The sequence below is a fragment of the Takifugu flavidus genome, chromosome 10, assembly GCF_003711565.1.
Source record: "Takifugu flavidus isolate HTHZ2018 chromosome 10, ASM371156v2, whole genome shotgun sequence".
Classification (NCBI taxonomy): Eukaryota; Metazoa; Chordata; class Actinopteri; order Tetraodontiformes; family Tetraodontidae; genus Takifugu; species Takifugu flavidus.
This window is the reverse complement of record NC_079529.1, coordinates 11148387-11176376: the sequence shown is the minus strand read 5'-3', so window position 1 is coordinate 11176376 and position 27990 is coordinate 11148387. Positions and strand designations below refer to the sequence as shown.

The following is a 27990-nucleotide window of genomic DNA, read 5'->3' as shown; positions in this document are numbered from 1 at the left end:
GGGTGAGAACAAAGCTTTGCATTCAGCGGTTTGAGCGCAACCTCAGTGGGAAAAATCTGAAGTAAATGAGTTGTGTCCCAGAGAAGAGTTCATAGTGACAAGAGGAATTAGACCAACATGTGTGATCACAAAGTGATCTGTAGTCTGATATGAATCTGATCTCTTACCTTTCCTGTGTGGAGAAGCAGGACTCTGTGGCAGCTGAAGCAGAAGTGAACTCAGTGGTCCTGACAGACCCTTAAATAGGGTGTTTTTACTTTCACTTGCCGGGAAATAAATGGGCAGGATTTGTGAGGGGGACAACAAGCCCAGACATGAATTTCATCATCGGAATCTTTATCTTCAAGTGGCCGTTGAACACTTCATTACAGCAAAGCTTGTGGATCCATATGTAGCAGCAGACATGAGAGCTCATCAGCATCCACTGACATTTGCTCCAGTAGAGCTCCAAGGACAATCACAGAGAGGAAAAGGGCAAACATCCTGTCTGTACAGGTGCTGAGCAGCTCACATCTTCAGCCTGGCAGACATGAACCTTCCACTAATAAATAATCTGTCGCATGATCGGATAGAACGTAGAGTAACTCCATTAAATGTGCTTTTACATCAAAGTGTTGAACAGAGAATGAGTTGTTCACTATCAGCTACTGGGAAACAGCATCACCACATGGCGATCTGACCTGGAGCTCCATCACCAGAGGTATCAACATTGTCTCTGCAGAGACAGAGGCAGCAGTTCTAGGACCCCCTGGTTTACATATATCTCTAAGTGTGACATCTCTGGGTTTTAAGGTAATAAAATGTACTGGAATATTCTGCGGAATTATTTCGGGGCTGGGTGTTCAAATCGTGGCATCAGCTATCCAGAATAAATTCTTAGGCGGGGCCATTAACACTACCAGGACACTGTTCCTATTTGGTGTTAATGTGTCACACTCTACTGTTTTGATGAAGTTAGCTGGAGAAAAGCAGGAAACTTTGTGTCTACGCAGGGTTTTTCCAAGTGGAAGGGCCAAACCGGTTTTTGATCGCTGCGCAACAACATGCTGAGATTTGTGTGCTGATGTTTGTTTGGTGTTGAGCACTTTAACCCTTTTTGAATGGAAATAAAGATATTTTGTCCATCGACAAGGGAAAAGAATTGGACCTTCATTCACCTGACAGAGAAACTAGAGCGTCAATAAAGCTATCCCATCTGGAATTAAAGCGTTGCCTCGGCCTCTACGGCTGAGCTGTAGATTTCCGTCTACCTCATGATGACTTGTTCTAGTTTTGCAGATAAACACCTGAAATGAAAACCCTCCAAACAAAATTCAATTAGTAGCAGGAGTTCATTGTTGTATCCTGAGGAACATCTGATCATAAAGCAAACAGAGAAGTCTCATTTGGAAGAACATATTCAGCCTTTAAAATTTTCAGACATTTAGATGATTCAGGTTTTATAAATAAAGTATTACACAAAAGAAAAAAACTGCTTCTCCTGAGCTGGATTCAGAAGAGAACAAATGTCCTGACAGCTTGTTATCAATGAGCCACAGGTGTTTCTATGTTAGAGTTCACCAAACAGCAGAACATCAGTTAATAATACTCATCATCTGCTCCCTGTTTAGCATCAACCAGGCACTTTAGTTGTTCCTGGTTCCTCTTCATGCGCCCCAACAGGCTCTTTATCCCTTCTGTGTTCAGCAGCTCCTCTCCAGTGATCCGACCCAGTGCTGTTGTCATCTCCTCCATCACCTTCATCACAGGCTCCAACAGGACCAGATGCCGGGTCTGCAGCTCTGCCACATTCCCCACCCCACTCAGCACCCCCAGCTGATTGACAACTCTCCTCATTTTACTCTGAACATCAGCAACAACCTCCCGCCTCCCAGACAAATCTCGCAGGTTGGCGTCAGTCTGATGAATTTTGTGGTCAACATCTTGGATTTCACGTTCAGCTTTGGAGATCAAGCTCTGGAACTCCGACACTTTGTTGCGGTATTTTGTGACCTGAGATTCACAGCTGTCCACCTCACTTCTAGCAGTGTCGACAGTGTCAACATCTTGGATTTCACGTTCAGCTTTGGAGACCTTTTATTTTTCTGATCGTACAGGTCCTTCCAGTCTATTTCTCCTTTCTTGACAAACCCTTTGAGAAGCCCTGCCAGTTTCAGAATCTCCTCAGATTTGCTGCAGACTTGTATTTGTGCAATCTCATCAATCAACCCTTGTGTCACTGGCATTTGGGTTTGTAGGTGACTGTTGTTTGTGCCTATGGCCCAAACAGCAGTTCAGCGTATCCACCCTTTTTTGAGTCCTTAGAGGGAGTGCTGGAGAGTGCTCCTTCTGGGGGCTTCCTCGTCCTCCTGGGTGACTTCAATGCTCACGTTGGCATTGACAGTGTGACCTGGAGAGGTGTGATTGGGAAGAATGGCCCCCCTAATCTAAACCCGAATGGTGTTTTGTTATTGGACTTCTGTGCATCACATCTCAGATTGTCCATAACAAACACCTTGTTCAGGCATAAAGGCGTCCACATGTGCACTTGGCACCTTAGGCCGCAGATCGATGATCGACTTTGTGGTCGTGTCATCGGATTTGCGGCCGCATGTTCTGGACACTCGGGTGAAGAGAGGGGCAGAGCTGTCATCTGATCACCACCTGGTGGTGAGTTGGCTCCGATGGTGGGGAAGGATGCTGGACAGACCCGGCCGACCCCAACGTATTGTGAGGGTCTACTGCAGGCCTAGCCAACCTGCGGCTCCCGAGCCACATGCGGCTCTTTGCCTGGTTTCATGCGGCTCTAACGTTCATATCGACGTTTGGGTTTGTGTTTTTTTACTGTGCGTGTTCGCTTCACTTGAGTTCAATACGGTACTTTCGCCAAACGCGCATGCGCGTTAGATGAAAATACCGCAAAGTTTCTCAGTAGGGACAAGATCTTTTGAGTAAACAATTAGTGTCAAGTTCGCCTTCAAAATGGCAGGGAAAAAATGCACGAAAGCTGGCCCTCCTTACCAGTCTGTCCATCCTCTTCCTGTCCCTGTTCGTGATGCTACTGGACCAGCAGACAATCCCATAGAAGATGGCTGATCCCACCACAGAGTCATGGAAAGTCCTCAGGAGTGGTCCCTGCACTCCAAAAGATCTCAGCCTCCTGAGCAGGAACAGTCTGCTATTGCCCTTCTTGACAAGGGCGTCTGTGTTGTGTGTCCAGTCCAGGTTATTGTTCAGGTGAACACCCAGGTACTTGTAGGACTCCACCACGTCAACATCAGTTGCCAGGATGTTCACTGGTGCAGGCGGGGGTTGTTACGCCTGCGGAAATCCACCACCAGCTCCTTGGTTTTGCCAGCGTTTATCTGGAGGTTGTTCCACAGGCTCCAGTCCACAAAGTCCTGAATAAGTCCTCTGTACTCCGTATCATCCCCATCAGTGATGGAACCAACAGCAGCAGAGTCGTCAGAGAACTTCTGGAGGTGGCATGAAGATGTACTGTATGAAAAGTCTGCGGTGTAGAGGGTGAACAGGAAAGGAGCCAGAACTGTTCCCTGTGGGACACCAGTGCTGCAGATGAACACCAACTCCCCCATTATAGCAATAGCGAGAGGAGCAGGGGTCAGGTATTCCTCCCAGTTTGCATTGGGCTGCATCAGCATTTTGGTGGTCTCCCGCATCTCTGCTGCAGTGGTGAGACTTTGAGTGGTCTTTACGATCTGGTTGGCCATGTTTCAATACTGGAGAGAAAGGACAGGACAGAGGATTTCAAGTACTTTTCTACTTTGATGAAATATTCAAAGTTAACTGCTAAATCTCCAACAAAATTACTTTGAATGTAAGAAGAAAGCAGTCCCCTTAGGCCAAGAAGACAGCTGATTAGCAACCCGGTTTGTGTAGATCAAGATTTGCACTTACCTTGTCTGAAACTCACTGCGTGAGATTTTAGGAACAGAATCCCTTTGGAATGATGGCGTTGCAGTTCGGAATCATCCTGATTACCTTAAAATGCTGTGTGCCAATTATTCTACTTCATCTTTCATCAAGAGAATCAAGAGAAATCATGGACCTCACAAACCCTAAACCTCTGTTCTCACTGCAATTGTTTACTTTCTTTTTTTTAATAAAATTACCAAAAAAAAAAATCAAATTCTGTGTTCTCTTCATCGTTCTGGGATGTTGATTGTGTTTTTTTTCATGCTAAATATATACTAAATTCAGTTTCATGAAAATTAAAGAAATGTCTGGAATCACTTTATATCAATACATCATCAACCATAGTAACAACAAAAACCATCCAAAGGTTATTATCAACAGCTATTATGAGGTAAACTAACCTAAAGTCCATATGTGATTATAAAATGGGTAACCACTCAACTTTCCACTTTGTTAAAGCAACGGTTAGATGTTAAATACATAAAAACGTGGACTTTAAAGGCTGTGTCAGTGATGCCAATATCAATGTCAATTGAAACCTCAAAACAAAGTGGGACCGTCTCACTCCGCTCTTTCAGCTTCAAATGCAAGCACACATCAAAGTCATATGCACCGCAAAAGCTGGAAATCACACGGATGTGGTGGGATCCACTTGCAACACGGCATGTACAGACAGTTTTAATAAATGGCTTTATTGAATACGTGAAGGTAACAGCACAGAAGTAATTATGGGCCTCTGTGGAATGCAGAAAACACAACTCATTCACAGTCGGGCAACGGGCCCAATGAACAAACAGCCAAACTCTTAGTCGGACAACAGAAGGTTGTCAGATTTACCAGGGCAGAGACGTAGAGGGAAAGTACAAGGGAGGCAGGGTCAAAACCCATAAGTCCAATCAAACTATGTGCTGGAAAGTCACGCATGGATCAAAAACAATGGGGATGAATGCACAGCAATGACTTAAATAGGCCTAAGAGGGAGCAACAGATGAAAACGATGAAAGCTGATCAGATGGGTGTGGAGGAGGGGCGTGGTAGAGTAAGTGGAATTTTCTACCTCGGCACCAGAGCAGAAGAGCAGGCAGTGACAAGAAATGATGTTCAATATATCATCAACAATAGTGATAAGACTGAGTCATATGTCCCACAAAATAAAACTGTAAACAGAAGAGGTGTAGAGCGCACTGATGGTAATTTTGCTCTATTTCTTCAGGCTGTGATGTGTGCGTATCGTAGCCATAGAACTAGAAATGTGGCTAGTTGGATGACATATTGGAGCCGTATGGCATTTGGTGCTCGGTAAGTTTATAAACCCATGTAGCCCAGGACCTACAGTTTGCAAATGTGTAACATGGCTATATTCTTTCCTGCTTAGCGTCTTGCTTCAGGGTGTCAGACTGGAAACCTGTCAACTCCCAGGATTGGAGAGAATTTCACAGGAGAGAATTCTGGGAGTTGGCAGTTGGCAAGCTCATAATTGGCACAAACAGGGCCACCCCTCCCTTTATGAAGAACTTGCACTGTGCAGGGCTCACGATTGAGAGTCTCCATTTTGCACAATATGCGCAATGTGTCTGACTCATGTGTCTCACCGCTACACAATTTGAGATGCACAATGAGCACCATTAAGTGTGAGGCAAAAGAAACAACATCTTTAATCGGCCACCACAAACATGTAATGACGAGTGTCAAAACTTAATAAAGGTTTAGTTGATTTTAATGGAGGAATATAGCTACTTGGGAAACTTCACCCAATATGATATGAGGAAACAATGATGAATAAATCTATTGGAAACATGTTAAAGTGAGGTTGCTATTCTCTTAAATATGTTAGTCTGCCATCAGCTCTGTGACTAAAATGGTAAATAAATAATATTTGTGCTAATTTAGATAAAATGCTGAAGTTAAACATTTGCATTTGGTATTTGTCACTTACAATTGACAAAGGATCCAGAAGATCAACAAACTTTGTTTCACTGAATTCTGTTGATCCTCCATTTGTTTGATTAAAATATTGTTAAAAGCTTTACACTGATTTTATCTATATAGAAACATAGATACCAAAGGTTCAAACACAGGTACTATGTGATCAGGTAGGTCACATGATCCAGGTAAATGTCATGTAAACACAATAAAACTACTTCCTCACTGGTGCTCTTTCCTAATCTGTTTAAATTTACTTTTCAGTATCAGGTAAGTCTGAAAATATTTGTGTCCTTTAGAAAAGCGGAGTTTAAAGATGTGTTATTTTTTTGCTCAACATGAGCTTTTTGGTCATTTTTGATGTTTTTACACAGTTTGTGTCGAGGATCTTCTTCGTCTCGGGGTTGTGGTCTGCTGAGGTCAAATATACAGACCCCGGTTAACTTAAATACTGTCTGTACATATTTCCTGTCGCATTAGCTGCGTAGCATTAAAGTGACGCAGCTTCTTGTCAGTCATGTTTTTTTCGGAGATTGTTGGTGCGTTTGGACCCATTCAGGATTATCAATCAGTTTGTTGGGTTGTGAGTGCAATAAACAGATTACCTGAGCAGTGAACAGATGATGAGTTGTTCACTATCAGCTACTGGGAAACAGCGCCACCACATGGCGATCTGACCTGGAGCTCCAACACCAGAGGTATCAACATTCTGTCTCTGCTGAGACTGAGGCAGCAGTTCTAGGACCCCCTGGTTTACAGATATCTCCAAGTTGTAAATTATGTTCATGGCACCAATTTGTCACAACTTTATGAAAAGTTTCACTGATTTATTAAGCTTCATCTCTGCATCACTATGGAAATCTTCAACTGTGTGAAAACAGATCCACTTTGTCTCTTTTTTGTGGATTAAACTGATCACAAGTCTTTATGTCTCCTACATGTGACATCTCTGGGTTTTAAGGTAATAAAATGTACTGGAATATTCTGCGGAATTATTTCGGGGCTGGGTGTTCGAATCGTGGCATCAACTATCCAGAATAGATTCTTAGGCGGGGCCATTAACACTACCAGGACACTGGTCCTATTTGGTGCTAATGTGTCACACTCTACTGTTTGGATGAAGTTAGGTGGAGAAAAGCAGGAAACTTTGTGTCTACGCAGGGTTTTTCCAAGTGGAAGGGCCAAACCGGTTTTTGATCGCTGTGCAACAACATGCTGAGATTTGTGTGCTGATATTTGTTTTATGTTGAGCACTTTAAACCTTTTTGAAAGGAAGTAAAGATAGTGTCCATCGGGAAGGAAAAAGAATTGGACCTTCATTCGACTGACAGAGAAACTAGAGCGTCAATAAAGCTATCCCATCTGGAATTAAAGCGTTGCCTCGGCCTCTACGGCTGAGCTGTAGATTTCCGTCTACCTCATGATGACTTGTTCTAGTTTTGCAGAACAACACCTGAAATGAAAACCCTCCAAACAAAATTTAATTAGTAGCAGGAGTTCATTGTTGTATCCTGAGGAACATCTGATCATAAAGCAAACAGAGAAGTCTCATTTGGAAGAACATATTCAGCCTTTATCATGAAATCAATGAAATTTTCAGACATTTAGTAGATTCAGGTTTTATAAACAGACTTTTACACAAAAGAAAAAACTGCTTCTCCTGAGCTGGACTCATTCAGAAGAGGACAAATGTCCTGACAGCTTGTTATCAATGAGCCACAGGTGTTTCTATGTTAGAATTCACCAAACAGCAGAACATCAGTTAATAATACTCATCATCTGCTCCCTGTTTAGCATCAACCAGGCACTTTAGTTGTTCCTGGTTCCTCTTCATGCGCCCCAACAGGCTCTTTATCCCTTCTGTGTTCAGCAGCTCCTCTCCAGTGATCCGACCCAGTGCTGTTGTCATCTCCTCCATCACCTTCATCACAGGCTCCAACAGGACCAGATGCCGGGTCTGCAGCTCTGCCACATTCCCCACCCCACTCAGCACCCCCAGCTGATTGACAACTCTCCTCATTTTACTCTGAACATCAGCAACAACCTCCCGTCTCCCAGACAAATCTCGCAGGTTGGCGTCAGTCTGATGAATTTTGTGGTCAACATCTTGGATTTCACCTTCAGCTTTGGAGATCAAGCTCTGGAACTCCGACACTTTGTTGCAGAATTCTGTGACCAGAGATTCATAGCTGTCCACCTCACTTCTAGCAGTGTCGACAGCACCAGAGGCCTGATCCAGATTATAGCGCCACCAATAGCCAGACCAGAGCCTGAAATAAATGTAAAGTAGATTCACATGACCAGATCGTGATTGTCCAAAAACATCTTCAGTGTGTCTCACACTTGTCTTCTAGTAACTTTAGTCAAACACAAAATCACTGAACATGTTTCAAATCATCTGAAGCTTCAACTTTTATTTACTCACCAACAACCCATCCAACGAATGGGATGGCCAGCAGACCAAGTCCTACATTCCTCATCGTCTCTGCTTCATCCCTCTTCTTTCTCATGTTCTCTAAAGTTTCTTTTGCTGATTCCAGGTTTCTCCTCTGGGTGTTCAGAGCATCTTTGTAGGTCTCCAAAGAAGACCTGTAAGAGCCCAGCTGTTTTTGTAGCTTGTCTAACTCTAACTGTTTCTCCTGTTTCAGCCTTGCTAAACGACCCTGGTCTGCAGTGAGAACCTCGGTCTGCCTGTCCAGGTCCTGGAGCTCCTCTGCAGCTTTCTGACTTTTGCATTTTCCACCTTTCTTGACATTTGAATTGATCAGTGCTCAGCTCTTCAAATCAAACATCGAGTACTGATTTAATCCAGGGGTGTCCAAACTTTTATACCGAGGGCCACATACATAAAAATATAGGAGGGGCTGGGCCACTTACTAGAAATTAGGTATATAGCCTTAACTTTAGTGTATTAAAGTTAGAAAAATCAATTAAAAGTGGTCAAATATGTTATATTGTTGAATGTAATTAAAGACAAAACTGCCTTCATCACAGCTTTCCATAAATGGATCTTTATTGAGTTATTCAGAAAAATAATACGAATATAGGAAAATGGTGCGTGACGAAGGGCCGCAGTTGGCCCGCGGGCCGTAGTTTGGACACCCCTGATTTAACCAGAAGGTGAATAGGAATGATATATATTCTCCTGCTGGGTTCAACTTTTAAACCATTAGATTCTCATTTTAAACATGTTCAGCATGAACTTTAGTACATGTAAACCACAATTGAACAAATCATTAATTCTTTAACTGCTGATACTTTAAAATGTGGGTCAAGTAGTTGTGAAGAAGCAGACCTGCAGGACTCACCTGACAACAGTGGTGAACCTTTGAGCCATCAGCTCAGGTGAACTGGGTGACCTCCACCTGTACTTTGTCCAGTTTAATATGTGAAACAACAACAAAGTTTAAAAGTAATAATTATAGATAAAAAGTCTGATGGTTATTTATGACTGAGTTAATAACGAGACCAAAAACTGATTAATTTCTTTAATGTTTTTATTTGCATGTCCAATTAGTGTAAACAAACCTAGTACTTAGCATCCAGGTGTACAGCAGGGGGCGCCTAAACACAGTAGAGCTCCAAGGACAATCACAGAGAGGAAAAAGGCAAACATCCTGTCTGTACAGGTGCTGAGCAGCTCACATCTTCAGCCTGGCAGACATGAACCTTGCACTAATAAATAATATGTCACATGATCGGATAGAACGTAGAGTAACTCCATTAAATGTGCTTTTACATCAAAGTGTTGAACAGATTATTTGTTCACTATCAGCTACTGGGAAACGGCACCACCACATGGCGATCTGACCTGGAGCTCCAGAGGTATCAGCAGTTCTAGGACCCCCTGGTTGACACATATCTCTAGGTTGTAAACTATGTACATGGCACCAATTTGTCACAACTGAATGAAAAGTTTCACTAATTTATTAAGCTTCATCTCTCCATCACTATGGAAATCTCCAACTGTGTGAAAACAGATCCACTTTGTCTCTTATTGTGGATTAAACTGATCACAAGTCTTCATGTCTCCTACATGGGACATCTCTGGGTTTTAAGGTAATAAAATGTCCTGGAATATTCTGCGGATTTATTTAAGGACTGGGAGTTCGAATTGTGGCATCAACTATCCAGAATAGATTCTTAGGAGGGGCCATTAACACTACCAGGACACTGTTCCTATTTGCTGTTAACGTGTCACACTCTACTGTTTGGATGAAGTTAGCTGGAGAAAAGCAGGAAACTTTGTGTCTACGCAGGTTTTTGGTCTTGACCACTTTAAACTTTTTGGATGGAAATAAAGATAGTCCATCAGGAAGGAAAAAGAACTGGACCTTGATTCGACTGACAGAGAAAATAGAGCGTCAATAAAGCTATCCCATCTGGAATTATAGGGTTGCCTCGGCCTCTACGGCTGAGCTGTAGATTTCCAGCTACCTCATGATGACTTGTTCTAGTTTTGCAGATAAACACCTGAAATGAAAACCCTCCAAACAAAATTCAATTAGAAGCAGGAGTTCATTGTTGTATCCTGAGGTACATCTGATCATAAAGCAAACAGAGAAGTCTCATTTGGAAGAACATATTCAGCCTTTATCATGAAATCAATGAAATTTTCAGACATTTAGAAGATTCAGGTTTTATAAACAGACTTACACAAAAGAAAAAACTGCTTCTCCTGAGCTGGACTCATTCAGAAGAGGACAAATGTCCTGACAGCTTGTTATCAATGAGCCACAGGTGTTTCTATGTTAGAATTCACCAAACAGCAGAACATCAGTTAATAATACTCATCATCTGCTCCCTGTTTAGCATCAACCAGGCACTTTAGTTGTTCCTGGTTCCTCTTCATGCGCCCCAATAGGCTCTTTATCCCTTCTGTGTTCAGCAGCTCATCTCCAGTGATCCGACCCAGTGCTGTTGTCATCTCCTCCATCACCTTCATCACAGGCTCCAACAGGACCAGATGCCGGGTCTGCAGCGCTGCCACATTCCCTATCCCACTCAGCACCCCCAGCTGATTGACAACTCTCCTCATTTTACTCTGAACATCAGCAACAACCTCCCGTCTCCCAGACAAATCTCGCAGGTTGGCGTCGGTCTGATGAATTTTGTGGTCAACATCTTGGATTTCACCTTCAGCTTTGGAGATCAAGCTCTGGAACTCCGACACTTTGTTGCGGTATTTTGTGACCTGAGATTCACAGCTGTCCACCTCCCTTCTAGCAGTGTCGACAGCATCAGAGGCCTGATCCATATCTATTGCACCAACAATAGCCACAACAGGTCCTGAAATAAATGTAAAGTAGATTCACATGACCAGATCGTGATTGTCCAAAGACGTCTTCAGTGTGTCTCACACTTGTCTTCTAGTAACTTTAGTCAAACACAAAATCACTGAACATGTTTCAAATCATTTGAAGCTTCAACTTTTATTTACTCACCAACAATCCATCCAGCGACTGGGATGACCATTAGACCAAGTCCTACATTCCTCATCGTCTCTGCTTCATCCCTCTTCTTTCTCATGTTCTCTAAAGTTTCTTTTGCTGATTCCAGGTTTCTCCTCTGGGTGTTCAGAGCATCTTTGTAGGTCTCCAAAGAAGACCTGTAAGAGCCCAGCTGTTTTTGTAGCTTGTCTAACTCTAACTGTTTCTCCTGTTTCAGCCTTGCTAAACGACCCTGGTCTGCAGTGAGAACCTCGGTCTGCCTGTCCACGTCCTGGAGCTCCCCTGCAGCTATCCTCTCAGAGCTTTCCAGTTGTCGTTCCATATTTTGAATCTGTCTTCTTATATCATGAAAGGTTTGAGTGTCTGGAAGGACCATGTCTGCATGGACACTGAGGAGGATCTCTGAAACTTTATTGAAGGACTGGAGTCCACTCTTCAGTGGGACGATCACAGCCTGGGCCACTTTCCTCAGCTCCCTGTCCTGGGAACCTACAGAAGTGATTCAAGAAAGGCTTAGAAAATCAGACCAACAGGGTCCTATCAAAAGCATTGGACACAAAAACTTAAATTGTCTTCGAAAGTGACTCCAATTTGGTATGTTTTCAGTATGTTGTTACAATGATCCCAGTCAGACAGTTCTGGACATAACTTGTATGACATGAGTTCCAGTATCTCAAGTGAATACCATTGGTCTTACCTGACCCAATGTTGGAGATGCAGGAGGCAGTGATGGTCTGGTGAAAACACCATTTCTCTTCCTCACCTGGGCCAATATGGCTACTTGTCACTGCTCTTTTTCCCTACAGCCCCTTCAAAAGACCAGATTAGCACCAATCACTTCTCAACTGAACTCAACGAGGACGAGACTCACTTCCCAGTCCTGTAGCTGGGCTATCAGGACTGGTTTATGAACACTAATTGTCATTAAGTGCTGTTTAGATCCTGTTTTTTTTAATAGGTCTCGCTAGTTCCTTCAGATATGGTAACCAAGCAGAGGACAGTGTTGCCAGAGCTAAAGGCGGGCTATCAAGGAGGCCTAGGTTATAACCAGACTTAGAATAATCCACAAAGACTGCAAAACAGAAATAACAAAAAACTACCTCTATTAGTTAAACACCTTATTGCCAGTTTCGAGGTCAATAGGCTACCTACCACATCCCATATAACTCATCCCAACTCCAACACCATGCTACACCAAAGCCATTGTTCAACTAGAACCTAGTCAGCATGACTCAAATTGACAGAACAATTTTGAGTTTTTCCCAGTAGAGGTATCAGGGCAGAGTAGGAACTTTTTTAGTGCCTCCACGGCTGATGTTGTAGATGAATCACAATAGCAACCCTTTTTTGGAAAAGGCAAACCCACCATTTTTAAAACCCAGCAACAGCAAAAATAAAGGCTACAAACATGGCTATACCATGGTCCAACAATAAGATACAGACATTGTTAATGTTGTGAGGGGCAAATGAGAAAAGCAGATGGAGCTACACGGTTAGCTGATGGCCACTGAGGGATACCAGTGGGCATAAACATGACATTTAGGGGGGGAAAAAAAGGTGATTAATAGAAGACCAAGGATAAAGAGGGATGAACATAAAGAACCAGAAGTTGTTTCATAAAATAGATGCTATTTAGGGCACCAACCGTTGAGTAACAGGACAGAGTGCCTCAACTGTTTGAAGTGTTTTATGACTCACATTGTTGGAGAATTCACCTCAAACCAAGAAGTATATTTAGAAAGTAATGTTATTGTTCCCTGTATGCAGAGCTGGCTAGATTTCCAGCAGCATTCATTTAGTTCTCTGCTTGCATTTTGCAATTGGTTTGCTGTTAACTAAAATTCAGCACATCACTAATATTTGATGAACTAAGCTAGTGCAAGTTATTGGTGAAAATGTTCAATTTGCTTTATGTGCAATTAAGTTGAGTGTATTTTTAATAAAGGTTTGCTAGTTTGTATTTTGCACATTTTAAAAAGTCTGGATTTTGCTTCAGACTGTAATAAAAAATTTACTGTGTCACAATTTCTGTCTTTTCTGTTGAGACTCTAATGAAAAAAAGCCAACAAATACAAACCAAACATTTAACATAGATGTGTCAACGTCCTCCACAGTTTTGTAATGTCCGAACAAGGTGACAAGAGTTGACAACATTAGTATGTCCAAGAGTCTTAGACCTTGCTACAAAGACCCTGGCCAGGCTTGAAGGCATGGTTAGTCAGACACAAAGGACTTTACTCACCCTAGTAAATATGTTTTAGTAAAAATAGTGTTTTTTGAGTCAAGTCCAGCTTTTTACCTTCCAAGACAGTTTGCATACAGTAGTCATCACAGCCCACATTGCACCACTGAGTCAACTGTATCAGGATGCTTCCTGTCAATTTTAGCTTATATTTAAACATCATCATTCCAGACTTCCTAGTGAATAAAGTGCTGGAACTTGGCTTATCCTACTCCTCCTCCATCTGCTCCTACGTTAAAGGTCCTTTGATAGAATTCCTCCATCATCTCAACTCCGCCTAACTCCAGGCGTTTTTTTTCTTTTTCCATTTTACTGGATTTTGCCAGGGAAATTAATTCATGTACCAGGAGGAGGTGCAGAGGCTGGCAGAGTGGTCTTTAGCTAAAAACCTGACCCCAAATACAGGAAAAACAGAAGAAATTATTTTGGACTCCTCCCCACACTCCGCACAAAAGGAATGCATGGGAGAATTTTACAGATCTTTATTTTCCTAGGTATTCAACCCTCAGATGCTCTCTCCTGTTCAACAACCAAAAATAAGCTGTATTTTCTCAGATTGCTCAGGAAGAATAAATCAGGATCTCTGAGTCTGCACATTAATGGTGTGTGTGTGTGTGTCTTCAAATTTCAACCTGTGCATTACTGACCAATTCGGTGTGCGAATGATCCACTTGCTTCCACAAAGGAGTTACTTCTTTGAGAAGATACTCCATTCGATATTTGTTCTACAAAATCCATAGCAATCATCTTCCATCCAGTGGGAAGGGAATTAAAGACTGCCCGTAAGACATTTCTTGCTCCATCCATCTCATTCGATGAGGCCGCCATTGCTTTCTTGGATGGGTGCCTGTAAAACAAATAAATCCACAAATGGAGTCTCATGAGTAGACAAACCGGAGTCTGAGAATCAGAAGTGATGTTATGCTCCATCTGTTTTTCTAACATACCATTGATCTTTTAAAGCACAGCTGTTATCATTTCAGTCTGTTAACCAGTGATCAAATATATCAATATCCTCTATCATATCAAAGACCTCCACCTTTGGAGGAACCTTGGACTGGTTCCCCCTGCCCACAGATCATGTTAAACTCTGTCTTGTTTCTCTCTTACTGCTGATCACTCACATCATCCATCCATCCATCCATCCATTCTCTACCGCTTATCCGGGGTCGGGTCGCGGGGGCAGCAGCCTAAGGAGAGAAGCCCAGACTTCCCTCTCCCCAGCTACCTCCTCCAGCTCATCCGGAGGGATCCCCAGGCGTTCCCAGGCCAGTCGAGAGACATAGTCTCTCCAACGTGTCCTGGGTCTCCCCGGGGGTCTCCTACCGGAGGGACATGCCCTGAACACCTCACCAGGGAGGCGTCCAGGGGGCATCCTGACTAGATGCCCAAGCCACCCCATCTGGCTCCTCTCAACGCGGAGGAGCAGCGACTCTACTCCGAGCTCCTCCCGGATGGCAGAGCTTCTCACCCTATCTCTAAGGGAGAGCCCAGCCACCCTACGGAGGAAGCTCATTTCAGCCGCTTGTACCCGTGATCTTGTTCTTTCGGTCATGACCCAAAGCTCATGATCATAGGTGAGGGTAGGAACGAAGATCGACCGGTAAATCGAGAGCTTCGCCTTTCGGCTCAGCTCTCTCTTCACCACAACGGACCGGTGCAGAGTCCGCATTACTGTGGACGCCACACACCGATCTGCCTGTCGATCTCCCGCTCCATTCTTCCCCCACTCGTGAACAAGACCCCGAGGTACTTAAACTCCTCCACTTGGGGCAGGATCTCCTCCTTTACCCGGAGAAGGCACTCCACCTTTTTCCGGTCGAGAACCATGGCCTCGGATTTGGAGGTGCTGATTCTCATCCCAGCCGCTTCACATGCGGCGGCGAACCGATCCAGTGATAGTTGGAGGTCACGGGCCGATGAAGCCAACAGGACCACATCATCCGCAAAAAGCAGAGACGCGATCCTGAGGTCACCAAACCAGATCCCCTCAACACCATGACTGCACCTAGAAATTCTGTCCATAAAAATTATGAACAGAATCGGTGACAAAGGGCAGCCCTGGCGGAGGCCAACCCTCACCGGAAACGAGTTCGACTTACTGCCAGCAATTCGGACCAAACTCTGGCACCGATCGTACAGGGAGCGGACAGCCCGTATCAGCGGGCCCGACACCCCATACTCTCGGAGGACCCCCCACAGGACCCCCCGAGGGACACGGTCGAATGCCTTCTCCAAGTCCACAAAACACATGTGGACTGGTTGGCCAAACTCCCATGCACCCTCGAAGACCCTGCTGAGGGTGTAGAGCTGGTCCACTGTTCCACGCCCAGGACGAAAACCACATTGCTCCTCCTGAATCCGAGGTTCGACTATCCGGCGGACCCTCCTCTCCAGTACCCCTGAATAGACCTTACCAGGGAGGCTGAGGAGTGTGATCCCCCTATAGTTGGAACACACCCTCCGGTCCCCCTTCTTAAAAAGAGGGACTACCACCCCGGTCTGCCAATCCAGCGGCACTGCCCCCGATGTCCACGCGATGTTGCAGAGTCGAGTCAACCACGACAGCCCTACAACATCCAGAGCCTTAAGGGACTCTGGGCGGATCTCATCCACCCCCGGGGCCTTGCCACCGAGGAGTTTTTTAACTACCTCGGCAACTTCAGCCCCGGAGATACGAGAGCCCATCTCCAGGTCCCCAGGCCCTACTTCCTCACTGGAAGGCGTGTTGGTGGGATTGAGGAGGTCCTCGAAGTATTCCTTCCACCGATCCACAACATCCTGAGTTGAGGTCAGCAGCACACCATCACCACTATACACAGTGTTGACAGTGCACTGCTTTCCCCTCCTCAGACGCCGGATGGTGGTCCAGAACCTTTTCGAGGCCGTCCGAAAGTCGTTCTCCATGGCCTCACCGAACTCTTCCCATGCCCGAGTCTTTGCCTCGGCAACCGCCGTAGCTGCACTCCACTTGGCACGCCGGTACCCATCTGCTGCCTCAGGAGTCCCACAGGCCAGTAAGGCCTGATACGACTCCTTCTTCAGCTTGACGGCATCCCTCACCGCTGGTGTCCACCAGCGGGTTCGGGCATTGCCGCCACGACAGGCACCAACCACCTTGCGGCCACAGCACCGGTCAGCTGCCTCAACAATGGAGGCACGGAACACGGTCCACTCGGACTCAATGTCCCCCGCCTCCCCCGGGACATGGTCAAAGCTCTCCCGGAGGCGTGAGTTGAAGCTCCTTCTGACAGGGGACTCTGCCAGGCGTTCCCAGCAGACCCTCACAACACGTTTGGGCCTGCCAGGTCTGTCCGGCATCCTTCCCCACCATCGGAGCCAACTCACCACCAGGTGGTGATCAGTTGACAGCTCCGCCCCTCTCTTCACCCGAGTGTCCAGTACATGCGGCCGCAAATCCGATGACACAACCACAAAGTCGATCATCGATCTGCGGCCTAAGGCGTCCTGGTGCCAAGTGCACATGTGGACGCCTTTATGTCTGAACAAGGTGTTCGTTATGGACAATCTGAGACAAGCACAGAAGTCCAATAACAAAACACCACTCGGGTTCAGATCAGGGGGGCCGTTCTTCCCAATCACACCTCTCCAGGTCACACTGTCATTGCCAACGTGAGCATTGAAGTCACCCAGGAGGACGAGGGAGCCCCCAGAAGGGGCACTCTCCAGCACTCCCTCTAAGGACTCCAAAAAGGGTGGATACGCTGAACTGCTGTTTGGACCATAGGCACAAACAACAGTCAGGATCCGTCCCCCCACCCGAAGGCGAAGGGAGGCTACCCTCTCATCCACCGGGGTAAACTCCAATACACAGGCACTGAGCTGGGGAGCAACCAGAATTGCCACCCCTGCTCGTCGCCTCTCGCCATCGGCAACTCCAGACTGGTAGAGAGTCCAACCCCTCTCAAAAAGACTGGTTCCAGAGCCCTTGCCGTGCGTCGAGGTGAGGCCAACTATATCTAGTCGGAACTTCTCAACCTCGCGCACCAACTCAGGCTCCTTTCCCACCAGAGAGGTGGGCTGCCACCTTATCGTGGTGGAGGGGTTTGCGTGTCCCAATGATCCCAGGAGCTCCGTTGTCTGGGGCTATATGCCCCTGGTAGGGCCACCCATGGCAAACAGGTCCTAGGTGAGGGACCAGACAAAGCGTAGCCCAGGACCCCCTAATGATGCTGAACAACATTGGTGCCAAGTTTCCCTTGCCCGGATGCGGGTCACCGGGGCCCCCTCCTGGAGCCAGGCCTGGGGGTGGGGCACGTTGGCGAGCGCCTGGTGGCCGGACCTCTGCCCATGGAGTCCGGCCGGGCGCAGCCTGAAGAGGCAACATGGAACCCCCTTCCCGTGGGCTCACCACCTGCAGGAGGGGCCAAGGGGGTCGGGTGCATTGTGTTTTGGGTAGCAGCCGGAGGCAGGGACCTTGGCGGTCTGATTCCCGGCTGCACAAACTGGCTCTAGGGACATGGAATGTCACATCATCCATTCCTCTCAATTCCAACATACCCCAAAACAGCAAAACAAAATCCTGATGTCAAAAAAGGTTCAGACCCCACTGACAGTCAAGTTGTTCCTTAAACCAATGCTGGTCCAACTTGAAAGACCCCAGGAAGAAAATAGGCATAGTCCCAATTCATTTAATGCAAGAGTAAGAATAGACTGAAGGATTGCAGGTTAAGGCAGTAGATCAGGGTCTATGATTCTCGTCAGAGAATCAAGGTGCTTATGCAAAAAGGTCTGGATGCATCTTTTCTGCTTGCCCCCTTCTGTATTCATCTACAGGTATCGCGCCTTCATAGCTGTATGCTGACCTACGGAACTCTGACCCGGCTGACCCACTCAACTCGAATTGGCAGCTTATTTTAATTAATATACAGAATTTTCACAACTATAAAGGTGCACCTAAAACACTGAGATTTTCTCAAAAATCGACAGTGCGCCTTATAATATGGTGCGCCTTGTGTGTGGACTGAGTTCCAAAATCTGCTGTGTGCCTTTGGTGGGTGCACTACGGTAAATGCTCCGCTCATCGATTAGCAGCACACCTACGCGTAAGGACTCCCTGGTGCCGGTCGAGCGAGACGCGTATGAGGCTTACTTTAAACTGCAGGACATCGAATATGCGGCTGAAAATGGCAATCGAGCATCTGCAAGACATTTTAATGTAAATGAGTCCATGGTCAGAAAGTGGAGAAAACAGGAAAGTGAACTGCGCCAAGTGAGGAAGACGAAGCTGAGTTTCCGCAGGAACAAATCAAGGTGGCCCGAGCTGGAAGTGGAACAGTTGGTTGTGGAACAGCGAACAACTGGGAGGGGCGTCTCTACTGTCACCATTCGACAAAAGGCCAAAGCGATTGCTGAAGAAACATTGAGCACTTCCAAGGAGGTCCGTATTGGTGTTTTTGCTTTATGAGGAGGCGGCATCTCTCCATACGTCCAAGGACAACTGTTGCGCAGCGGCTGCCCGTGGATTACCAGGAGAGGGCGGCCATCTTCCCTAACCCTAACCAGGAGAGGGCGGCCATCTTCCGCACCTACTGCCGCGACAAGATAACCGCGCCCAGCCACATCACCAACATGGATGAGATCTATCCATCGTGGGAGCGTTGGATGACGAAAGGCAAACACTCCTTCATGAAGACTATGAGGCAGCGGCGGGCAAGTTATGCCACCATATGCAGGTGGATTGTAGACGCATGGGCTATGATACCGTCTTCATGCATTGTAAGAGCTTTCACAAAAGCTGGCATCAACACTGAAGCGGAACCGGTGGGTGAGTCCGATTCAGATGATGAAGAAGAGGAATTCGGGATGTTGCACATTGAAATAGCGCACCTGTTTAATTCAGATACAGAAGATGAAAACTTTGATGGTTTTGTGGTGGAAGAATGAATACTTTGTTCAATAAATGTGTCGAAACTGACCGTTTTACTTCCGTTATCATTTTTTACTGTATGTTTTAGCATCCGCCTAATAATACGGTGCGCCTTTCGTATGTGTTAAATACAGAAATAGCACCCATAACTGAGACTGCGCCTTTTATTACAGTGCACCTTATGGTCGTGAAAATAAGGTAATGTCTTTCTATGTTCTACCTATTCTATGCTCTACCTGTCCTCCCCCCTTCTACTCTCCCTTCTCCACTCTCTCTACCCAGCCGGCCATCAGCAGGAGGGTCCCCCTACATGAGCCTGGTCCTGCTCAAGGTTTCTTCCAGTTAAAGGGGAGCTTTTCCTGCCACTGTTGCTTGTTGGGGGTCAGGCCCTGGGATTCTGTAAAGCGCCTAGATACAATTGTGATTGTAACAGACGCTATTTAAATAAAGATTGATTGATCTTTTTCATGTGATGGAATGAGGTATTGGTCAGGACGGATCCATCAATCTAATGGGTTTTATGTGATTTATTCACAATTTGGGATTGGGCAGGAAGCTTAAAGCTTTCCAGGTTTCACAGGCGATGAAGTTAAGGTCATTATCTAACATTGCGTACATAGGCAAGTACGCTGTTCCTGACCCATTCAGGGAATGCCATTGGGCCTTAAGTTGTCAGACTTTTGTACACGTTTATTCATCTTTATTATTTTCTAAGATAGCCAATGAAGGTTAAAAACCTTGATAACAGCAAGAAGCAAAACAAAATGCCAATTAATATAGTTTTAATTTTACTTTCAAATTGCTCAATTAAAAAATGTTTAAACTTGAATATATTATAATATACATATATTATATATGCATACTAAAATATGATTAATTTAGCATTTTAAAGCATTTTAATTATTTCTATTATTGATTTGACATATTTTAGATTTGTTCACATTTTTCTATATATTTTAATAAATTATTTGTATTTTAACTACTTACTTCAATTAAGTTATTACAAAATATAAGGTGCACCTTATTAAAAGGCACAGTCTCAGTTAAGGGTGTTATTTCTGTAGTTAACGCATACATAATATGCACCGGATTATAGGGCATGGTAAAACATGCATGCTAGCGTATTTAGCAATGTACTCACGTTATTTTTTGATCAATCCTCATCCACAAATTCATCAAAGTCCTCATCTTCAGTATCTGAAATGAACAAAATGAATCCGAAATGGCTTTTGTGAAAGCCGAAAACCCTTTACAGAGTTTGGAACTTGGTGCACACATAAGGCACGCCCCGTCCATTTTGGAGAAAATTCAAGACTTTTAAGTGCACCTTACAGTCGCGAAATTACATTACTCGTCGGGGCGTGTCTACTCTCTCTTTGATGGACACAAGAGGCCCAGCTGAATCCATGAACTCTCAGTGACACGGAAGTTGCCTGCATAAGTTTCGGCTAGAGTGCGCCCTGCTGTCTGAACACATTGTTCATCATAAAACTAATCCTGTGAAATAAAGTGGGTTAAGGGTTAGGGTTACACCACTTGAGTTAAACATCACAGCCCTTTTTCTTAATACCTGGGCTCTTTTCTGGGGTCACTCCTCTTTTCAGATTCAGATTCAGATTCCTTTATTTGTCCCACAGTGGGGAAATATACAGCGCAACAGCAGCAAAAACACACAGAGAATTTTTTTAAAAATAAGAATATAAAAAATATATATACTGTATTTTCTGGACTATATGTTGCTCCGGAGTTGAAGTCGCACTAGCCAAAAAAATGCATAATAAAGAAGAAAAATAGATATATAGGTCACACTGGACTATAAGTCGCATTTTGGGGGAAAATTTATTTGATAAAATCTGAGACCAAGAACATACATTTTATCTTGAAAGGCAATTAGCAATCCATTAGCATGGATCAGCAATAGGGTTACGGTATGCTAACATAACAAATTCAGCTACATGACCCACAACGAACTGAGTAGGTGTCTTTATTTATTTATTCAACATATAAGTCGCTCCGGAGTACAAGTCACACCCCCTGACAAACTATGAAAAAAAGTGCGACTTATAGTCCGGAAAATACGGTATACATCTCCAAGATAAATGGATACTTAGCCTTTTGAATACCTGTACATAGTACAGAGAGGAGTTTACCTGAAGAATATACATATCAGAATATTTAATATTCAGTGTGTGCAAAATGATTGAAATGCAATTTGAGAATTGTAAGGTTATTGTGCGAAGTCCAGTGGTAAAAGCAATTATTTATTTATGCCTACTAGTCTGCAGACTAGCGGGCATTATCTTTATTGTGCAGTCTGACAGCAGCCGACAGGAAAGATCTGCGATACCTCTCCTTCACACAGCAAGGGTGGAGCAGCCGCTCACTGAAGGAGCTGCACAGTGCTGTCTATCTCTTGGCAACTCTTTTAGAATACCTATACTTAACTTTCACTGTTATGCACATGACATCCAGCTCTACCTCTACCTCTCTTCCAGGTTCTGAGAACATGAGATAATTTTCAACACCATTATTTGAGGGAGAAATTATAGATAGGTTTAAGTGAACTGAGTCACAGTCACAAAAGTTCCTTTGTTTGATTTCCTGGGGCCAGGGGATTTATTCAGTCACGATAGTGTGACATACATAGATGTGTTGTCACAATTTGATCCTTAGAATATCGTCAGAAAGACTTAAATTGAATAAGTAATAGACCGAAGACGTCTCACGTGTTGTGGCTGTAATTGGTCCTCCACACCACTGGGGGTCGCCGTGGTTGTAGAGTGATCTTTCCTAAAGCGAGTTGCAGCAGGCTCGTGGCTACAGCTGTTTTATTCTGTTTTCTATTTAAAACGGGTGAGTACTGTCACTAAGCATAGTAGAGTCACGTAAAGGTACATGGGAATAAATGTTTAATTGTCGTAATACGCAGTTCTGGGTCATGGCCCAGCGAAATGTTTGTTTTTATTAGACAATTAGCTAATGTCAAGCGCGTAGTTAAAGGTTTGTTGATTTGGAGGCAGAAGATCGGTGTAGCATTTTCGCTCTGAAAGTCGCCTCCAAACAACTAAAAGTCATTGTTTTCATCGTTTGCTTTTTTTTAAATAAAAAAACAACACATACACATTTCCAGTAGAATTAGCTGCGTAGCATTAAAGTGACGCAGCTTCTTCTCAGTCGTGTTTTTTTGGATTATGTTGGCGTGTTTGGACCCATTCAGGATTATCAATCAATTTGTTGGGTTGTGAGTGCAATAAACAGATTACCTGAGCAGCGATCTTGTAGCCGAGTTTAATCTGTGGAATGCAGCATAGAAAGAGACGGTGGGTGAGAACAAAGCTTTGCATTCAGCGGTTTGAGCGCAACATCGGTGGGAAATATATAAAGGAAACGAGTTGTGTCCCAGAGAAGAGTTCATAGCGACAAGAGGAATTAGACCAACATGTGTGATCATAAAGTGATCTGTGGTCTGATATGAATCTGATCTCTTACCTCTCCTGTGTGGAGAAGCAGGACTCTGTGGCAGCTGAAGCAGAAGTGGACTCAGTGGTCCTGACAGACCCTTAAATAGGGTGTTTTTACTTTCACTTTTTAAATGACGGGCAATATATGTCCGAATGGGCAGGATTTGTGAGGGGGACAACCAGACATGAGGTTTATAGTTATCTTTATCTTCAAGTGACCTTGAACACAATAAAGCTTGTGGCTCTATATGACATGAGAGATCATCAGCTTCCACTGATATTTGCTTCATGGAATACTTTCATATTTGTGTGCTAAAATCATTGAAAATTTTATCTTAATCGGGCACCTGCTGCTTTCAATGAAAATAAAATATTTCAGAGTTTTTGTCCTCCTGGTTCTCCGTGTGCTCTTTTAGAAAGTGAAAGAATCTGAACTGCTTTGTCCTGGTTCTCCGTGTGCTCTTTTAGAAAGTGAAAGAATCTGAAATGCTTTCAGTTTTAGAAGATCAAATTAGAGTAGCACATTCTTGAAGGTGAAGAAGAATGATTATATTCAACTGCTGGGTTCAACTTTCAAAGCATCTAATCATCTCATTTGGAGCATGTTCAGCATAAACTTATACATGTGAACTACAAGTGAACAATTAATTATAATTAAAAATTCTGATGTTTAGCACTACTAGTAGCTACACATTCATGACTGGGTTAATAATGAGGCCAAAAATTCATTCTTTTAATGTTTTTATTCACACATCCAATTAGTGTAAACAAACCCACCACAAAGGTTTATTATCCAGGTGTACAGCAGGGGGCGCCCAAACACAGTAGAGCTCCAAGGACAATGACAGACAGGAAACAGGCAAACATCCTGTCTGTACAGGTGCTGAGCAGCTCACATCTTCAGCCTGGCAGACATGAACCTTGCACTAATAAATAATCTGTCAAATGATCGGATAGAACGTAGAGTAACTCCATTAAATGTGCTTTTTACATGAAAATGTTGGAACAGATAATGATTTGTTCACTGTCAACTACCAGGAAACAGCGCCACCACTTTAACTACAGTTCATCTTGATCGGGCATCTGCTGCTTTCAATGAAAATAAAATATTTCAGAGCCTTTGTCCTTCTGGTTTTAAGGTACCTTTAAACTAACCAGCTGTAAAAAGCGAAGGAGAGTATCAGCTAACGGACTCAGTGGGAGACAGGAGGATGAGAAAGCAGCTGTTCTGTGGCAGAACCTGTTCCACCAGCTCCGGGACACCCTGAGACAGCACGGCTGCTGCTGCTTCTTGCCAGCTGCTGTCAGACTCCACAATGAACAGTTCGACTGGACTGGACAGTTTAATAAGAACATAGATAATGTGTGCAATAATACACTCCCACATGTGAAACAGGGTTTTCTTTCCAGATGTGTGATGCAACATTAAGAGAGCTCTTTCACTGTTGTATGGAGTTCATCTTTACTGTGTACAGCTGCATGTACTAATCTTTATCATTTTGAAAATGCACATGGACCTCTGCTCCCTCTATGAATGCTAAACTGCTGCTGCAACACTGCAGATTTCCCCTTTGTCGGATTAAATGATTATCCTATTTTATGCTTTCTCTATGTTTGGTCAATTCACTTCTCTGCATGTATACGACGTAATTGTAAGATAATGATAATTGGTAGTCAGAGGGCTGTTTTAGCTAGGGATTGACCACACGACTTTTAAGCCAACGCATGACTTCACTCGACTTTAAAAATGACAGTCATGAGCCTGCTGCTGGTGTAAATTTTGGGACTCATTTATTGATTTTTTAGAATCAGTAATTCCAACGTGGATGCCACAGTACCCAACAGCGTCAGTAGGGGGAGCCCTCTCCCTGACCTGCTTTAATGCGCATGCACTGTAAATAAACAGACTGTAGCTTGATCATCAGCAGGAAAGGTGATAATAGGAGAAATGCACACAAGGTGAAGTTAAAATAAAACGACAAAATAAGACCATGAGTCTGGAAAAATGAATTACTTTATTAAGAGAACAAAAAACCCTGAGTACTCAGGGACGTTATCAGCTACTTCGTTACGAAGCATTGGTGGTGATTTTTTTTCTTCAACACAGAGAAAGAGAATAAGACAAAATTCCTGGTCGGAATTTCAAAAAAGGGAACGCACCACGTGACAACCGGCCTTTCCAAACAAACATCCCGTTGCATTGTGGGGAATCCAGCGTGTCGGTTCTTCCGGACCTTTCACGCGCCCGTCGCTCGCGGCGGAGTGACAAAGGTTAACTTTTAAACGATAAATGAGGAGCTGCCGGCTTACTGTCCTCCAACGAGTTCCAGGGTTCGGTATCAGAAATGTTCTAGATTCACATGTTGGAGAAACAAATCCAAAATAATACGAGCATAAAGCTGATCTTAATGTGAGATTTCTGCCAACAGCATCACTGTAAACAAAGTGTCCAAATCTCGCCCGACCGAGCCGCCACGATGACGTTCTGACCCACAAACATCGCCCCGAACTTCTGAACCGCTCAGGATGACCAGGGCGGCTCGTTAGCTAGCCGGACTAACCGTCCTCAAATCCAAGGCGATACGAGTCCATGTTATGTTTATTCTAATGGGTCAGTCCTGGTTCTTGTGTCAGGCAGTGGCAGAGGTTCTGTTAGTCCATCAGCAGGGTACCGTCCGGCGCTGGGGGGAACTCTGCACAGTCCGCGGCGGAGAACTGCAGCCGCCTCACAGCCTCTTTGATGAGGTTCCCCGATAATATCAACTCCTGGAGTAGCCGGTGGGGATCCTCCTCCTCCGCAGCCATCGTTTTTCCGTTCCACTGTTTGATTCGGTCCCAGTCCTGTTCGCCACTAGATCCGGGGATGTTGTACGGGCTCGCCCTGCGGTTCCACCGGTGTGGTCGGCTCCTCAGGCGCATGTAGCAGCCTCCTCGCCTCTGAGCCGACGCCGCCGCGCTGCTGTTCGCCTGTTTGATCCCAGCAGAACTGGAACCAGTGAGGCCGTGCAGGCACGACACGGACACGGACACCGTCTTCTGGTGGCCGCCGCCGCCGCCGTGGAGCTGCAGAGCCTCCCCGATCCTCGTCACCAGCGCGTCCACCTCTTTAGAGTCCACAGTGACCGACTGCTCCAGAAAGATGTAATTCTCCTTCCGACAGGGCATCCTGGCGTCGTCCTGCTCTCTTCGATTGTGTTTTCGTGAGCAGTTTGAATGAAAACAAATGGCCGCTCCAGACTCGCAACGCGCCGCTCAGCAACATCAACCACCCCGGTTGATTTGTAAACAATAGGTGACGTCAGGCGGACCGTACCACTTCCCGGGGTTTAGGGGTAAGCCGCCAAAATAAAGACTCATTTATCCAACACAAGCCTTACAAAAAACCCTCGTGTAACCATTTAATCAGTTTTACGTATATACACTTTAAAATGCGTTTGGACTGTCAAACCTTTATTGATCACTGACGACATGTGCTGGAGTTAATTTCCCTCCCAACACGAGCAGACTGGAGACCATGGTCAGGCCCACAAAGGATTATTACATAACTCCTAACTGCTGCTGTCTGTACAACAAAACAAACAAAGCATGCAGACAAACAATGTCTGCATGGAAGGAAAACTCAATATTCACGGGACAGCTTTCACATTATCACATTAAATTAGATATTCAAACATTTACGTGCGTGGAAGTACATTACGAAACTACAATGGTGTGATTTAAACGTTAGCAGAATATGGTGTCTAATAACCAAATCCTGCGACCCACGAAAGAATTACAACATTTACTTTAAGGCGGATATTAAAAGGGTCTTTTGAGTTCATTATTGATTTCGGCGAGCCCAAAGATCCACATTTGCTCGAAGAAAATGCAAAAATTAAATGAAAGTGATAGAATCTGAGTGCAGCCGTGTAGGGGACACTGGCTGCCAGCGGCATTCAGTAACAAAGGGCGGCGGGGCGTGTGTGCGTGTGCGGGCGAACACTGTGTACGTTCATGTTTCTCAGAAAATAAACCCGTTGCTCCAGCCAGACAGGCTCATCACCATATAAGGAGCTGCTCTCGCTAAACCACGTGGTACACCAGCCAATTAACGCGCGACAGTCGAAAGGGAAAGTATAATCAGGACATAAGGAAATGTACGGAAGACAATAAAGTACCGTAACAGATGATAAAGTTAAGGTCTTTATGGTTATGGTTGACTTATTTGAAGGTAAACAGTCTGCTGACACACTGGAGTTTGTGTATGAGTGTGTGTGTGTGTGTGTGTGAGAGAGAGAGAGGGGGGAAGGGGGTGCACGTGGGCCTGTGTGTGTGTGTGTGTATGTGCGTGCGTGTGTGTGTGTGTGCGAGAGAGTAAGGGGGTGCACGTGGGCCCGTGTGTGTGAGTGTGTGTGTGTGTGTGTGTCTGGGCTCATGATGCCAGCAGCTGAAAGGGAAGCAGCACAAATGAAAACAAGTCTTTCAGCCAAGGGATCAACTTTGATAGCACTTGGTGGTTGGCCAGCAGCTACAGGTCATGGAGTTTAGACGGTGGGAGGGAGAGAGGGAGGGGTTGGGAAAGAGAGGGAGCGTCTGGACTCTTATATAAGTTATGAGTTGTGCACATGCTTGTGTGTGAATGGCGTTGATGAACAGATGTCACATGACTTGTTGACTTCAATAAAGTTTCATAAAGTTGTAACAAATGAGGATTTTTACTGCCTCAGTAGGCAAAATCCTAATTATTCAAGAAGAGGAAGGTTGTGTTCTGGTAGTAGGGGGAAGGGCAGGAATGCATTCAGAGCACTGCCGAGTTGCCCTTGAGCAAGGTACCGAAACCCCTTATACTCTCAGGAGGCCCTTGATGAGCTGGCCACTCATCATCAGTGGACCCTTGTCCCATATGTGGACAGTTGAGATTTCTGTGAGGTTAAAATACTACCTGTACCTATATAACACACACACACACACACACACACTGTACCTAAATAACACACACATACACCCTGTGCCTATATAACACACACACACACACACACTGTGCCTATATAACACACACACACACACACACACACTGTGCCTAAATAACACACACACACACACACACACACACACACACACACACACTGT

General features: G+C 44.8%; 3 protein-coding genes and 3 long non-coding RNA genes across 6 annotated transcripts in view; 3 read left to right on the top strand and 3 right to left on the bottom strand.

Annotated features, from left to right (window-relative positions):
* The window catches only part of LOC130533241 (uncharacterized), an 8982-nt gene extending 8797 nt beyond the window's left edge, over window positions 1-185 (bottom strand). The window contains exon 1 of the mRNA XM_057046516.1: window positions 168-185. The gene's annotated coding sequence lies outside the window, so the exon portion shown is untranslated. The remainder of the gene's footprint in view (window positions 1-167) is intronic.
* LOC130533244 (uncharacterized) overlaps window positions 1-265 on the top strand; it is a 9056-nt gene extending 8791 nt beyond the window's left edge. Inside the window, exon 4 of the long non-coding RNA XR_008952511.1 lies at window positions 208-265. This is a non-coding gene — a long non-coding RNA (uncharacterized LOC130533244). The remainder of the gene's footprint in view (window positions 1-207) is intronic.
* The window catches only part of LOC130533240 (uncharacterized), a 29497-nt gene extending 6409 nt beyond the window's left edge, over window positions 1-23088 (bottom strand). The window contains 3 exon segments of the mRNA XM_057046515.1: window positions 3811-3912; window positions 22684-22713; window positions 22910-23088. The gene's annotated coding sequence lies outside the window, so the exon portion shown is untranslated.
* LOC130533245 (uncharacterized) lies at window positions 6594-13313 on the top strand. The gene is made up of 4 exons (XR_008952512.1): window positions 6594-6965; window positions 7355-7909; window positions 8487-8537; window positions 11642-13313. It is a non-coding gene; the product is annotated as an uncharacterized LOC130533245 (long non-coding RNA).
* On the top strand, window positions 21925-24481 carry LOC130533246 (uncharacterized). The gene is made up of 2 exons (XR_008952513.1): window positions 21925-22273; window positions 24021-24481. It is a non-coding gene; the product is annotated as an uncharacterized LOC130533246 (long non-coding RNA).
* A 396-nt stretch (window positions 24482-24877) lies between these two features.
* Window positions 24878-26154, bottom strand: gbp (glycogen synthase kinase binding protein). Its single transcript, XM_057046518.1, has one exon. The coding sequence runs from the start codon at window positions 26044-26046 to the stop codon at window positions 25534-25536; it is 513 nt and encodes a 170-aa protein (XP_056902498.1). The 5' UTR covers window positions 26047-26154; the 3' UTR covers window positions 24878-25533.
* Window positions 26155-27990: the final 1836 nt, after the last annotated feature.